The following is a 13,645-nucleotide window of genomic DNA, read 5'->3' on the forward strand; positions in this document are numbered from 1 at the left end:
GCTTTTATATTTGGTTGAAAATACGTTAATTTTGGAATCGTTACCTCCTCCAAAATGTACTCCTTTAACAGTACGTGAAATGCTAAAGAAATGGGAGCAAAAACCAAAAAAGACTTTAACTGGATAACTTTTCTATGATTAGATGCTATAACAAACAAAGCCGATATGTCTTATTCGGTTAATCGTTTAAGGCAAAGCACTGAAATCAAATTCACTTAACTTTCTTTCTTATTACAAATTTTTTAGAGAATATTGTTTTTTTTTTTTAGATCATGGCCAATGAAAATTTCAAAAGTTTTCTTTCAAATGAATGATATAAATTAATGATAATATGGAGATAAGTTTTAGTTAACAAAAGTGTATATGGTTTCTTGAAATCCCTTCAGAATTAAGTAATTTAAAACCTCTTCACACATTTTTTCGCTTGCATCTAAATTGCACCCAATAAGTATGCTACAAAAAGTTTCTTTTCGCATACTAGTCAAATGTAACGCATACGCAGTGTGTGACAACTGAAGAAGAAATTTGGGGAAAAAAATTACAATTCTTATAATATGGAGAAATAGGGATAGAGAATTTCTGTCAGCTTAATAATTATAACTAATTCAATGTTTATTACATAAGCATCTACTCTTAGAGAATAATTCACTCTCTCTTTTACGATTCGTGATGAGGCCGCAAGTTGATCGATTGCATATCATTTGCATTGTTTTGTCAACGCTTTCCACTTTCTATGCGGAAGTATAGACCGTGACTGGGGAAATTACGACAAATTTATTGGGTAACAAATGAAAATGAAACTGTATGCCAAATCATATGCACACACATGCACACACACATGGCCTCTACGGGGTAAGGGTAGACCGAAGCTGGGTCTAATTATTATTGTTAGGACGACAATTTTCACCCTTGCTTCAACTTTTAGTGTGGAGTAGCCGCCAACCTTTCAACCTCCATCGTTGTAGTCGTCTTCATTGTTTCGTTGTGTTGCGTGTTGAGCGCGTTTTGTATAGGAAACTCGATAATTTCCACCAATTTCCTTTCACTATATATACTACTTACTTATACACATACACATATATAAACAAGCGAGTGTGTGTGTGTATGTGCGTGTGTATGTTTGGGTATGTGGGTTGGCATGTGGGCGTTTGTATGTGTATTTCCGTGCTCATGTTCGTAAAACATTATGCCAATGAGTGTGCCCCAAAAAGGTGAGACAGTATGTAGGTGAGCAAATTCGCATAATAGTCTATTCATTCTTCATAATAGTTATGGACACACACACACACAGACATAAAATCCAAAAGCAGTTGATTACCACTTCAATGATATATTTAGAAATATATATCTTTTCCTTTTTCTTTTTTTTTGCAGTCCTTGAAGAAGTCATTAAATGCAAACACTAGATAATAGGGCCAACGGGGAAAAAAAAGCAAAAGAAAAAAAAATAAGTTTCTTCGACAAAGTTATTGATCAGGACAATTGAATGCTCTTTTCATTCAAATTTTTTACATTTTCTCAATAATTTATGGGTTTAGCAAAGGGGACACTGGGCGGAGTTACTTAGTTTTGATTTGCATTTGAATCTAATTAACAAATCCAATTAACATGATAGGCATTAGTTGTCCTAGAATATGCGCAATGTATTTTGTTTTTTATGTTGAAGGGCGGACACGTCTAAAGGCAACTGCCAAAATTTTTAATGTATGTGTGTGTATGTGTGTGTGTGTGTGTGGCGACTATTGACAGGAGCAGGACCTTTGTTGCCACCTCAGTTTTGGGGCCCATTGCAGAGATGTAGGCGTTGATGTTGATGTTGACGTTGGTCTCGTGTGTGTGTCCAAGCACATTGCGTGTGTCCCTAATGTGACCCGCCACCTTTTTGCCCCACCCTCTTACCTCTCTCGCATTCGTTCACTCGCTCTCTCTCTCTCTTATCTCCATCTCACTCGTGACTAACTGTCTCTTTCTATTTTATATCTTAGTGCGTGTGTGTCCGTTGCTAAAAGCACGCAACAAACAAGCACAAACAAACATATTTAAGTGGTAGAGAGGCAGAATAATTAATGCTCATTTGTGATTTATACATGATGTGGCCCCGGCACAAAAATTCCAAGCCATTCCATTTACAATATTTAACAAATTGCTTGAAATTGAATTAACTTCCATTAAGATTAGCAACTAACTTGCACTAAAAATAAACGCATTCACATTCTACTTACTTAAATTAGAAAATCATCAAACAATCAGACAGTCACACATACATATACATACATATGTACTACATACGTAATTGCATAACTCAAATGGCACAAAATCCTTTAATAGTTTTCACTTTTCCATAATTAGTTTTCAACTCCATCTCTCTGGGATGGTCTTTTGCTTACATTCAAATGGAAAACGTTTATTTTTCACTTAGTCACTTTTGTAAAAAGTTCGCCTTACTTACACTTGCATACACATCTTGTGATAAATCAATTAAAGTCCATAAAAATATGCTAAAGTTATTTTAGTATGCTTTAAAATTTCATTGGACTATTTGCATTTATGCAAGGCAGAGTTGGCCCCAAATTCGAGCTCATTATATGTTGCTAGTCAATCTCAATGGAGTGGCAGGGCGATAATAGGCAGGGCACATGCACATAGTACAAAAGCGAAAGCGAAAGCTAAAGCTTTTCTTTGGTCTCTTGATTGACAGCTTCTGCATGAACACAGACTCGGCCTTATCTACATAGCTATGGCAACAGCAGGAGCATCATCATCATCACATCATAGAGTAAGAAAGACAGGCGTCACTTTTTTTTTTAAAGGCGATTCTATTTACCATAAGCCAAATATTCCCATATTCTTTCTCTCCATTCCACACACACACACACACACACACGCACGCAGTGAAGCACAGAGAGAGAGAGAGAGAGAGGGAGAGAGAGAGTGAAAGACTTGCTAACTGGGCATTTTTATTAAAAGGCGTCGCCGGAAGTAGGCCAACGAATGGGTCGAGAACGTCGTCAAGTTCTACCCAAAATGTTAAAGGGCAATTTGATTACAATCTCAATTAAAGGACACAAATTTTCAATTGTTTACACAAACATATATTTATATATATACATAGTACTTGATTATATATATTTTGAATGTTTGTTCTCTGTTTGAGGTTTTGGTTGGCGTCTTAATTCTAGTTATTTTCCAAATAATAATATAGACATTTCTAATGCGTAGTTGGATTTGAATGTAAGCTAATCTTCTTGTTCTTGTGTTCCGAAAGCGATATACATCTGATGGAGATGGAGAGTGGCAAAAATTTATTCTCTATTGAAAATATGCTTGCAGGTCTACAGACATTTGTAAGGCATATCTTGAATATCTTACAATTAGTCCCTGTATATATTGTAGATTTCGACAGTCCACATATTATTTGATTCATTTTGACTTTATTGAACTGTTATTGTCTTCAGCAAGTTTTAGTTGGTAGACACTGTGTATACGTTACAATCGGGGTGGCAAACCTTTTGCAAAGCAAACGAAACCATCCAAAGCATCTCATATAAATCTTGGCAGCTAGAAGTACAAGGACATTAGTCTTTGCGAGCTGCTGAACTCAGCTGAGTTATGAGTTTTTGTGGCCGCTGAGAAATAAACTTTTCGTAGCTTTTCCATTTGGGTGCAATTAATAAGAGGGTGAGGAATTTGCTTTTAACCGCTGGCTGCTTGCACAATTCATTTTGTTTAGAAATTTAAATGAAATCAAAGTTTTCGTTGTTTACTCTCATTCAAAAACATGCCAAAAGGCTTTCAATAACTCGTTAAGCCTGTATAAACGATATCCTTACAACGATAATAGCCTGGATTGAAATTGTGCATGTTTAACGATTCAAGCTGTTGATAATTGCACATTAAGAGGGGTACATATTTTAAGGGTTAAGCCAAGCAACTAACACAACATTGATTAAGTAGAGAAATATGCACTGCAATTTAAATAGATTTAGTTATGTAGTAATTGTTAAATTTTCATTTGTGTTACTGTAAGCACATCTACATATATAAATATATACAACACACACACACACACACACACAGACACACACATTGGATTTCAATATATATATATATATATATACAATACTCGTATGTATGTATGTATGTATACATCATATTATGCAACAAAATGTGTTCTGTCTCTAGTAGGTAATCGAAATGTTTGTTTTTTTTTTGTTGTGTTTGAAACCAATCTCATTTTTAGCTCCGCAAACCAGCGTCGACACTCTCAATTCCTGGCTCGATGAAAACACCTTCCATTGCGAACCGGGAACAGATCTCATCTGGATGCAACGAAGAAGCAGCCGAAGCACTAGTGGGTATCCACTCAGACTACCCTAGGTATGAAATGTATGTATCACCCGTAACAGGCTGCCTTCCATTCGATTTTCCAATTCATTTCAGTTAAGCCAACATGTTTTCATTATTATCCTGCCATTACTTTAGACTCTTCCTTCCATTCCACCATTCCTGGCATTTCAACTAATAATAATTAAGTCAGTCAGGACCAAGACTAGAACCACTGATTGATAGACAAGAATCGTACAATTAGTAATTAACTGTCAATGCCACTAGATGGATTATAAATGTTGCTCTTCTTTTTTCTTCTACTTGTTTTCATTCTTCTTCGTTTCAATTGAAAATCAAACTAATTTCCGACTCTAGTGTTCAACTGTCCCACGGCCAGTCACATAAATCTGTGTGATAAATTTGTAATAAAGTTCAATTTGGCATAGTTCAGCAGTTTGTGTTCACAGGACATGGGCAAGAAGGGACAAAATACAAAAAACAACAAAAAAAAAAAGAATGAGGTCAGCCAATAAGCCAACAGATACAACTAAAGCAATGACAGTTTCTGTTTTCATTTGTCAGCATCTTTTATTGGCCATCTTTTGCTTATCAATATGTAGTATGTATGAGCATCTCTTACGTTAGATGCAAATCGATATGCCACATTTAGGGATAAAAGCATGGCGCAAAAGGCACAGGCAAGGAACAAGGCACAAATAGCAAACATGTCATTCACAATGTGAGATATAGCTACCACATAGTTAGGTAGAGCTATACCTGTCCAAAAGCCACCATTGCCACCACCACCACCTCCACCATCGGTCCCTTGCCTACCTCTTCACTTGACACATCTCACAGATATAAAGGACTTTCGCCTCCCCCTGGCATCGCCTTTCCCCCATACCTTGTGTAGAATATAAGCCAACTTAGATTAGATTAGACGCTAGCAACAAACGAAAGTGGATTGGAATGGAACGAATTGAAACGAAAGTATATACAAACTATGGTAACGAATCCACTGTAAAGGCTTAACTTGATTTTAAGCCCAACGTTGTCATAATTCACTTTTTTTTTTTTTCTTTTTCTCTCGTATCCTATATCATCATCGTCATCATCTAGGTATATGGAAGAACGTGCTCTTACTGGCGGTAATACGTCCAGAAAACCATCAACTAACTCGGCCAAACATAAACCAAATGTAGGCTATCGCCTAGGCAAAAGAAAAGCTTTATTCGAGAAGCGCAAACGTATTAGTGACTATGCCCTGGTCATGGGCATGTTCGGCATCATCGTGATGGTAATTGAAAACGAATTGAGCAGTGCTGGTGTATACACAAAGGTTAGTAGACAATTTCAACAGCCAAAAGCCAAAAGCCAAACACACATTTCGATTTGAGTGTGAGGAGATAAATTGCTAATGGTAACACAAAACTCACTAAACAAATTATTTTTCTTCTCAATTCTTCTGTAATTACAGGCATCGTTTTACTCGACAGCGTTAAAAACCTTAATATCTGTTTCGACTGTGATTCTTTTAGGACTTATAGTAGCTTACCATGCTTTGGAAGTGCAGGTGAGAGTGAGTGCAAATTGTATCTTCTTTTCCAGATGTGTTTATTTCGATGGTCGTCATCGTTATTTGTTAACGTTGCCGTCGTCACGCTCACTGTTATCCCCCCCTTACGTTACCTTACCCTCTTTTTGCCTCCTCCCGTAAATATGCCTTTTAGGACCCCAAACCACATAACCTTTACCCGCATACATATATACCTTAACCTTAACCACTTTCCCAGTTTGAACCTTATGCCCACCTGATCACCATGTCCATTGTCTGTATCCTGTACACCCGAATTCCTATGGTAATGCGAACGCCCTTATTTGCCCTGTTTCTACTATTTAGTGTCCATTCTCATCGCCGTTGTTAGCTGTTGTTAAAGTTGTGTCAATTTTTAAATAGTCTTCTGTTCGGTTTTTATTTGTTTGTTCCTTGGTTAAATTGTTCATTTTTATTATTAATTTTTAGTTACTTTATATTTTAGTTGAAATTTTACTTATGGAAGCGAGTATAGTATATTATTATTATTCTCGCATGAAACGTTTAAACGTTAGTGTGTTTCTTTGCCATCGTTCTTTGTGTGTGTGTTGGTTTCAGTTTCACTTACGTTTCAATTCCATTCGTTGTCCTTAAAGACATTCAAACCATTTAAGTACATTTTCATTCATAATTTCAAATGTGTCATATTTCGTTTCGTTTCGTTTCGTTTCGTTTCGTCTCGTTTCATTCTATTTCTATGCGCTCCGTTTCGTATCGTTCCGTTCAGTTCTGGTCCGCTCCAAAACAACAAACAAATACAGAATTCCAAATGTGCACTTTTAATCACAGTGAATAAATTCATTTAATCAAAGGAATTGACATTATATGTACATAAACCTTACTAACCATGAATCTTCATTCATTCATCTCACTCCTCACCCAAAAATCACTCTCAATTTCAACACAATTTTCAATTTCACCAAAGTTTTTTGGCCGTTGCTTATTGAAATTTGGAAAAATATCAAGTTACTCAATTTGATGTCTGAGCCAAGCAGCATTTCGCCATTGATTACCCAGAGATACACTTGAATCTAAAACAATAACTAACATCTGGCAAATATGTTATTTGTTATGAATCTTGAAAAAAGTACGAACCGATTGAGAACTTTAATGAGTATACCTATATATACACATACATATACATATATGTTGGCATGGTCCGTTACTTTGTCTAAATTCTTTTTCTAAGCCGATCTGCTGCTTCATTTCGTAGGTTTCCCAATCGATCAGTAGTAAATGTATCAAGTTGAGCTGTCAAGATCAATCAATAGATAATTTTGAGTTCAGGATCAGTTCATTTGATTAGTTAGTTGTCGTATGATGAAGTTCAATTCCGATATCTTTGCATTCAGTTCTACATAAAATCTCAGTATCCAGTTGCATGTACAGCACTCTCGCTCTCTCGCTCTCGCTCTCTCTCTCTCCCTCTTTCTCTCTATCTCTCTCTGTTTTTCTATTTATCTGTATTCCTCTCTATTACTCTAATTTCTTACATTGCCTTCTCCTTATATACATATATATTCTTCTTCTATATTATATATTTCTTATGTTTGTGTTGGCAAATTATCTATTACATATTTTACACACACACAACATTTTATACACACGTATTTAGTGTGTTTTTTTTACAAACGAAAAGAAACAACAACGTTATACTTTATTTATTTATATACATATACAAATTATAAATGCATGAGTAGCAGTAAAAATGAAAAGAAAAGTAAAAAGTTCATATTGACAAAAATTTATATTTTATTGCAAATCGGAATAGATAAACAATGTAGAGCATGGGAGTTGAAATAAGTAACTGTGTAACTCAAAATATTACATACATATATACCTACTACAATCTGTACAAAAACAAATAACAACAAAATGAAACAATTTACAATAATAACAACAAGAAAAACAAGCAAACAAACAACAAAACAGCAATTTATCAAAACAAAACAAAAACAAACAACAACAATAAGATGTATCAACTAAATCCACTTTATAAAACAAAATCGAAACAACAACAACAACAAAACAATTCTCCTTAGATCAAGATTGAATGAATAATTGAATTACATAAACCCAACTACCTGAGTACCACTACCAACGCGAAGACGTGACAACTCTGCAAATGGTAACAACTAAAGTCCTGTATGTCTGTGTCTGTGTGTGTGTATGCGTGTTTGTGTGTGTGTGTGTGTGTGTGTGTGTGTCAGCCATAATTCGAAAAATCAATCAATAATTGAAACCAATTATAATTATCCAATTATTAATCATAGCTCCAAATCTATCTCTCTCCTTCTGTCTCTCCAAATAACAAAGAAAAAGTACAAAATAATCAACAAATCTCACACCTGCATTCCATCCTCGCCAAATCAACTCAAATCAAATCAAATCAAATCAAATCAATTGAAATCAGTCCAATATCAGCTATCAGTTATCAGTTTCAGCGTTGTCGCCGCTCATAATTCTCGTAATCTTTCACTCTCTATCTATCTATCTACCTCTCTCTCTCTCTCTCTCTCTCTCTCTCTCTCTTTCTCTCGCTCTCTTCTTATATATCGTTATGTATGTATCTATATATATATATATATATGTGAGTGTGTGTGTGTGTGCATGCATATGTATATATGTATATGTATACGTATATATATATATATATATATATATGTAAAACCGATTAAATGTTCCCCCCTCTTCTGTTTTCTTTTAATGTTGATGTTTAACAAAACAAAAAAATAATAAAATGAATTAAAACAAAAAACCAATTAGTTAAAACGAAAATGTTTAATATTGTAATTACCTTCCATTATTATGCTTTGCAGAATTCAGTAAGTAATACCTATATAATATGTATATGTACAACCTAACTTAATTTGTGAGTAAATCCAATAGTCGTATGTACAATCAAACTCAAAACTCATTCATAGAGTAGCATAAACAACAACAGAAACAACAACAAAACTAACTAACTACAACTACAACTACAACTACTTATACCAACTACCAACTACTTACAAGCAAAGAGAAACAAACAAACAAACAACAAATATCATTAAATTCAATTTGATTTAGAGTCAATATAAATTACTTGTACTCTTATATACATATGTATGTATGTACATGTATATACAAAGGCGAATCTAGGAATTTGAAATATAGGAATTTCTCCTACAGCCCCCCAAAAGTATGCAATAGTCTAAGGCCAGAGAATTAATTGTTTTCAAAAGTATAATCAATAGAACTTTTGGTATGGCTTGTAGCTAAATAAAATTGTCTATAAATAATGTTTGCACAGCAAGATACACAAAAAGTTGATTTATCAGCGAATTCTTTGACTCTCCATTGCCTACTTTAAGGAGCGGAATTTTCCTACTTTTCACTTTTCTAGCCGCAACTGCCACTCTTTATGTATATATATATATATATATATATGTGTGTATATATGCGAGAAATGCATATTTAAAGCTTACTAACTTACTTACTAACTAAATACTTACATACATACATACTAAATACATACTTTCTATAGTTATGTAGTCCAAATCGCGTCTGTGCTTCGCTGCTACTATATATACATACATATACATAAATTAGATACGTGTACTAGCATATACATATATATATATACATACATACATACATATATACTTGTGTATTCTCAAGCAAATTCGAACTCAAAACAAAGTGCAATAAGTGAAACAAGCAATAAACAATTTGTTCCCCAAAATCACAAAGAGACAACAACAAAAAAAAAAAACAAAACAACTCATTAAATAATAACTAATAAAGTGGCTTTAGTTTGCACTGTGAAACCACCTAAAAAAAAAAAAAAAATAAAACAAAAAGAAAACCGCCTTAACCACCATTTCACATGTTGTAAAACACATTCCCCCACACATACATACATCTGGACCCTTTTTACATACCAGCACACAAACATACATACATACATACATACATATGAGCATTCTCATTGCTAAGTCGATTCTGTACTAACCAAAACCCAAGCATCCCACCAACTCCACCTGTCTCCCCATACCCCCCCCCCCCCCCCCCCCCATCCCCCACCCATCACCCATTATCATCTAGACAAATGATTTGGAGAATGGAAAGAAATGGGGGAATGCAAACTAGAAATAAACGGAATGAAACATTAAATACAGGACTTTGCATGACAGCTTTAGCTGGAAATAATAATACTTACTAGCACATCCGATATACACAGGGCTGGATTAAGACGAAAAAACAGCAAAAATGCTTGTACGTTGGAGTGGGGGAGGCATTTGGCATTTGAAATTTGCTCGTTGCCTTTGACACTAAATCCGGTCCTGGCTATATTGTATGTACATTGTATGGTACTTAAATTGGTCGGTTAAACAGTTATTTTGAGTTGTTACTTAACTCAACTCAACAACAACTCAACATTGATTCGATTTTAAATAAAAAATGGCAAAGAAATCGGCTTAACTTGCGAATGGCTCATGACACAGCAAAAAAAAACAACAAGAACAACAGAAAACAACAGCAAACAACAGCAACAATTAGCATCTGAATTTAAGCACTCAGCTAACGTATGAGCACACACACGCATACGTATACACATACATATGCATATGTGTATGTGTATGTATACGTATGTATGTAGGGTTGCCAAGGTTGCAAAAATGAAAAGAAAAAAACACGCACTACAATTTCGTATGCCAAATGAACTGATTATGAGCTTTGTATTTGGCAACCTTAACAAAAAGAGTACATATGTACATACTTATGCATCTGTGTGTGCGTGTGTGTGTGTGTGTGTCTGCGCGTATGTGTTTATGTTTTTATAGTGTACTTTTGTACTTATCACCCTGTGAAGCGTTTTCATTGTGCGTGCCGTAAGCCTCCTGTAAATGTTGTACTTATGTATACCTATGAGAGTAATAAGTTCATAGTTTAGTTTGTAGTTCTCATTAGAAATCTATGTAGTGCTCTGTGTGTGTGTATTTCCCTGTCTCTCTCTCTCTCTATTTCTCTCTCTCTCTCTCTCTCTCTATCTATCAATGTATCTAACTCTATCTCTGTCTCTATCTCTCTGTATAAGTGTTAGTATATATTTCACATGAGAAGCAACTCTGGATTCAAGGAGCTGCAAATAGTAAAAATATATTTAGAGCATATATAAACCACAAACCACATATATATGTTAGTATATGTGTGTGTGTCTGTGTGTTAGTGTAGTCTAGTAGATAAATTAATTGTTTGAAAATTTAATAAAAATTGATTTAAGCCCATTTCAATGATATAACGAAAAAGAAAAAAGGAAAAGGTAAACCATGAAATGCAAAAATTTAGAAAAAACAAAAAAACGACAAAACAAAAACGAACAAATGAAAATTAAATAAATAGGTTAAAAGTGAATATGTGCTAATTAAATGAAAACACGCACGCCGCTTTCTAGTAAGTACACACCATACACTACACTACAGAACACTACACACACATACACATACATCTACATACATATGCCATATATACATATACATACATCTTCGTATAGCCCTTTTCCTCTTTCCCTTCATTAAACAAAAACAAAGACAACACACAAACACACAGTGACCTCTACACACACACACACACACACACACACACACTCACACATACCGACACACACACTGATGTACACTTCTAGAGTGAGCTACACACACACACCTCCATTGCCGTTGTTACTTGTCAAATAATTCATGCTCGTATATATTTGAGTGTAATTCGATTTTGTTTTTAGTCGCAAAATACCAAATCAATAAATTCTCAATTATAGTAAATAAATAATTGTGCATTTCTCTTTCATTTCTTCCTTTCATCCCTTTTTCTTCTTTTCTTTCTTTTTTGTTGTCCATACTCTTTTTGTTTTGATTTGTTTTGCTTTCTTTGGTTTCTTGTTTTGTTTTGTTTTCGTTTTCGTTTTCTTTTCTCCTTTTTTTTTGTTGTATGGCATTCTTGGTTGAAACTTTTCGTTTCTCCCAGTTATTCATGATAGATAACTGCGCGGACGATTGGAGGATCGCAATGACATGGCAACGAATTAGTCAAATAGGATTAGAACTTTTTATATGCGCTATACATCCAATTCCTGGCGAATACTATTTCCAGTGGACGACGAAATTGGCCAATAAGAACAAAACAATTGGCACCGAACTGGTGCCATATGACGTAGCTTTATCATTACCTATGTTCCTTCGATTATATTTAATCTGCCGCGTAATGCTGTTACATTCAAAGCTATTCACAGACGCATCATCACGAAGCATTGGCGCTCTCAATAGGATTAATTTTAATACAAGGTATGTATCACATAAATAACTAATGACAATGCACATCAACTAGACCGTAATTAAAGTAAAAACACCGTATAAAGACCCAAAAAATAAGGAACAAATTTTAATGTTCACATTTTTATGTAGTTTCCGGTTACTTGTCTAGCTTGCACACCCTGCGTATGCGTTATATATGCCTAGCAAGCAAAAATAAAGCATACTTATTGGGGCTGTGGGGAACACGTCTCTGTTGAGACCAAACTTGATTTGTGATTAAGCGATTGATTTATTGCCTATGTAAAATTGACTACCCCCGAGGTTAATCGGCTTTCGATCAATCTGAACCGACATAAAATTAATTAAAATAGCCATTTTAACCATTTTCGTTTTAAGATCGTTATTACAGAACACTCTCATTTATTTTTTTATCTTCTAAATTTGTTTGCAGATTTGTTTTAAAAACTCTAATGACAATATGCCCGGGAACGGTTCTATTGGTCTTTATGGTCTCTCTTTGGATTATTGCCTCATGGACATTGCGGCAGTGTGAAAGGTAATGGCCATTTTCTTAATTAAAACCATACAAAATACTTTCGGTAGCACATATATATATATATATATATATATATACGTATATATATATATATGTATATATGTGTACTGTATACATTATACAATCTATCAAAAGTAGTAAATTTATCTTATATGTATATATATATTATATATATGTATATGCATATACATATATATTCTACCATACTTTTGGTATATATATAAAATTGATTTTTACGTTTATGTATAATGCTTTTGGGTTCGTTTCTTGTTTTATGTTTTATGTTCGTTTTCCAAATGTTTTCAGTTGACATTTCTATATACTTTGAGTTGATATTCCAATTCCATTTCCGTTTTTTCGATCTTATGACTCAAATGTTGTATGCCACTAATCCTTTTCACTTAAATGTACTTACTGTATATATATATATTTGTATATATGTGTATATTGTATATATATATATATATATGTATGTATATATGGCTGTTTGAATACTATATATATTTACTTTGTTGAGATCTCTTTTAAATATATATATGTACATGTCAATGTATGTGCTAAATAACTATGTAATGCCATTAATCTACCACATACAATCCCCCCCCCCATCCCCCAATCAAAAAACAACAAACTCTTTTATCCCCCGACATCGCAACAACTGACAAATAAATGTTAACCTTGTCCAACCAAAAAATTTGATGAGAATTACCTTTTAAAATTAAGATGGTGAAACCGATAAACCGAGCGAATGGCACAGCTTGGTAAACACACACCCACACACACAGAGACACTCATCCGCCATACACACACACACACACATATACTCATACACTCATACACTTATGATGTCCTATTACCCATAGAAATGGCAATCAGTTT

General features: G+C 34.3%; 1 protein-coding gene across 16 annotated transcripts in view; it reads left to right on the forward strand.

Annotated features, from left to right (window-relative positions):
- Window positions 1–13,645, forward strand: part of LOC6648989 (small conductance calcium-activated potassium channel protein) — a 73,497-nt gene that overhangs the window by 31,794 nt on the left and 28,058 nt on the right. For 9 of the 16 annotated variants that reach the window (XM_047011200.1, XM_047011202.1, XM_047011194.1 and 6 more), the window contains 5 exons: window positions 4,241–4,386; window positions 5,446–5,665; window positions 5,804–5,905; window positions 11,924–12,240; window positions 12,662–12,766. In XM_047011200.1, the coding sequence (XP_046867156.1) occupies window positions 4,241–4,386; window positions 5,446–5,665; window positions 5,804–5,905; window positions 11,924–12,240; window positions 12,662–12,766 (890 nt within the window). The remainder of the gene's footprint in view (window positions 1–4,240; window positions 4,387–5,445; window positions 5,666–5,803; window positions 5,906–11,923; window positions 12,241–12,661; window positions 12,767–13,645) is intronic. The other 7 variants (XM_023179194.2, XM_023179195.2, XM_023179199.2 and 4 more) reach the window with 2 other exon arrangements.

This window comes from Drosophila willistoni (genome assembly GCF_018902025.1).
Source record: "Drosophila willistoni isolate 14030-0811.24 chromosome XL unlocalized genomic scaffold, UCI_dwil_1.1 Seg141, whole genome shotgun sequence".
In the NCBI taxonomy this organism is placed as follows: Eukaryota; Metazoa; Arthropoda; class Insecta; order Diptera; family Drosophilidae; genus Drosophila; species Drosophila willistoni.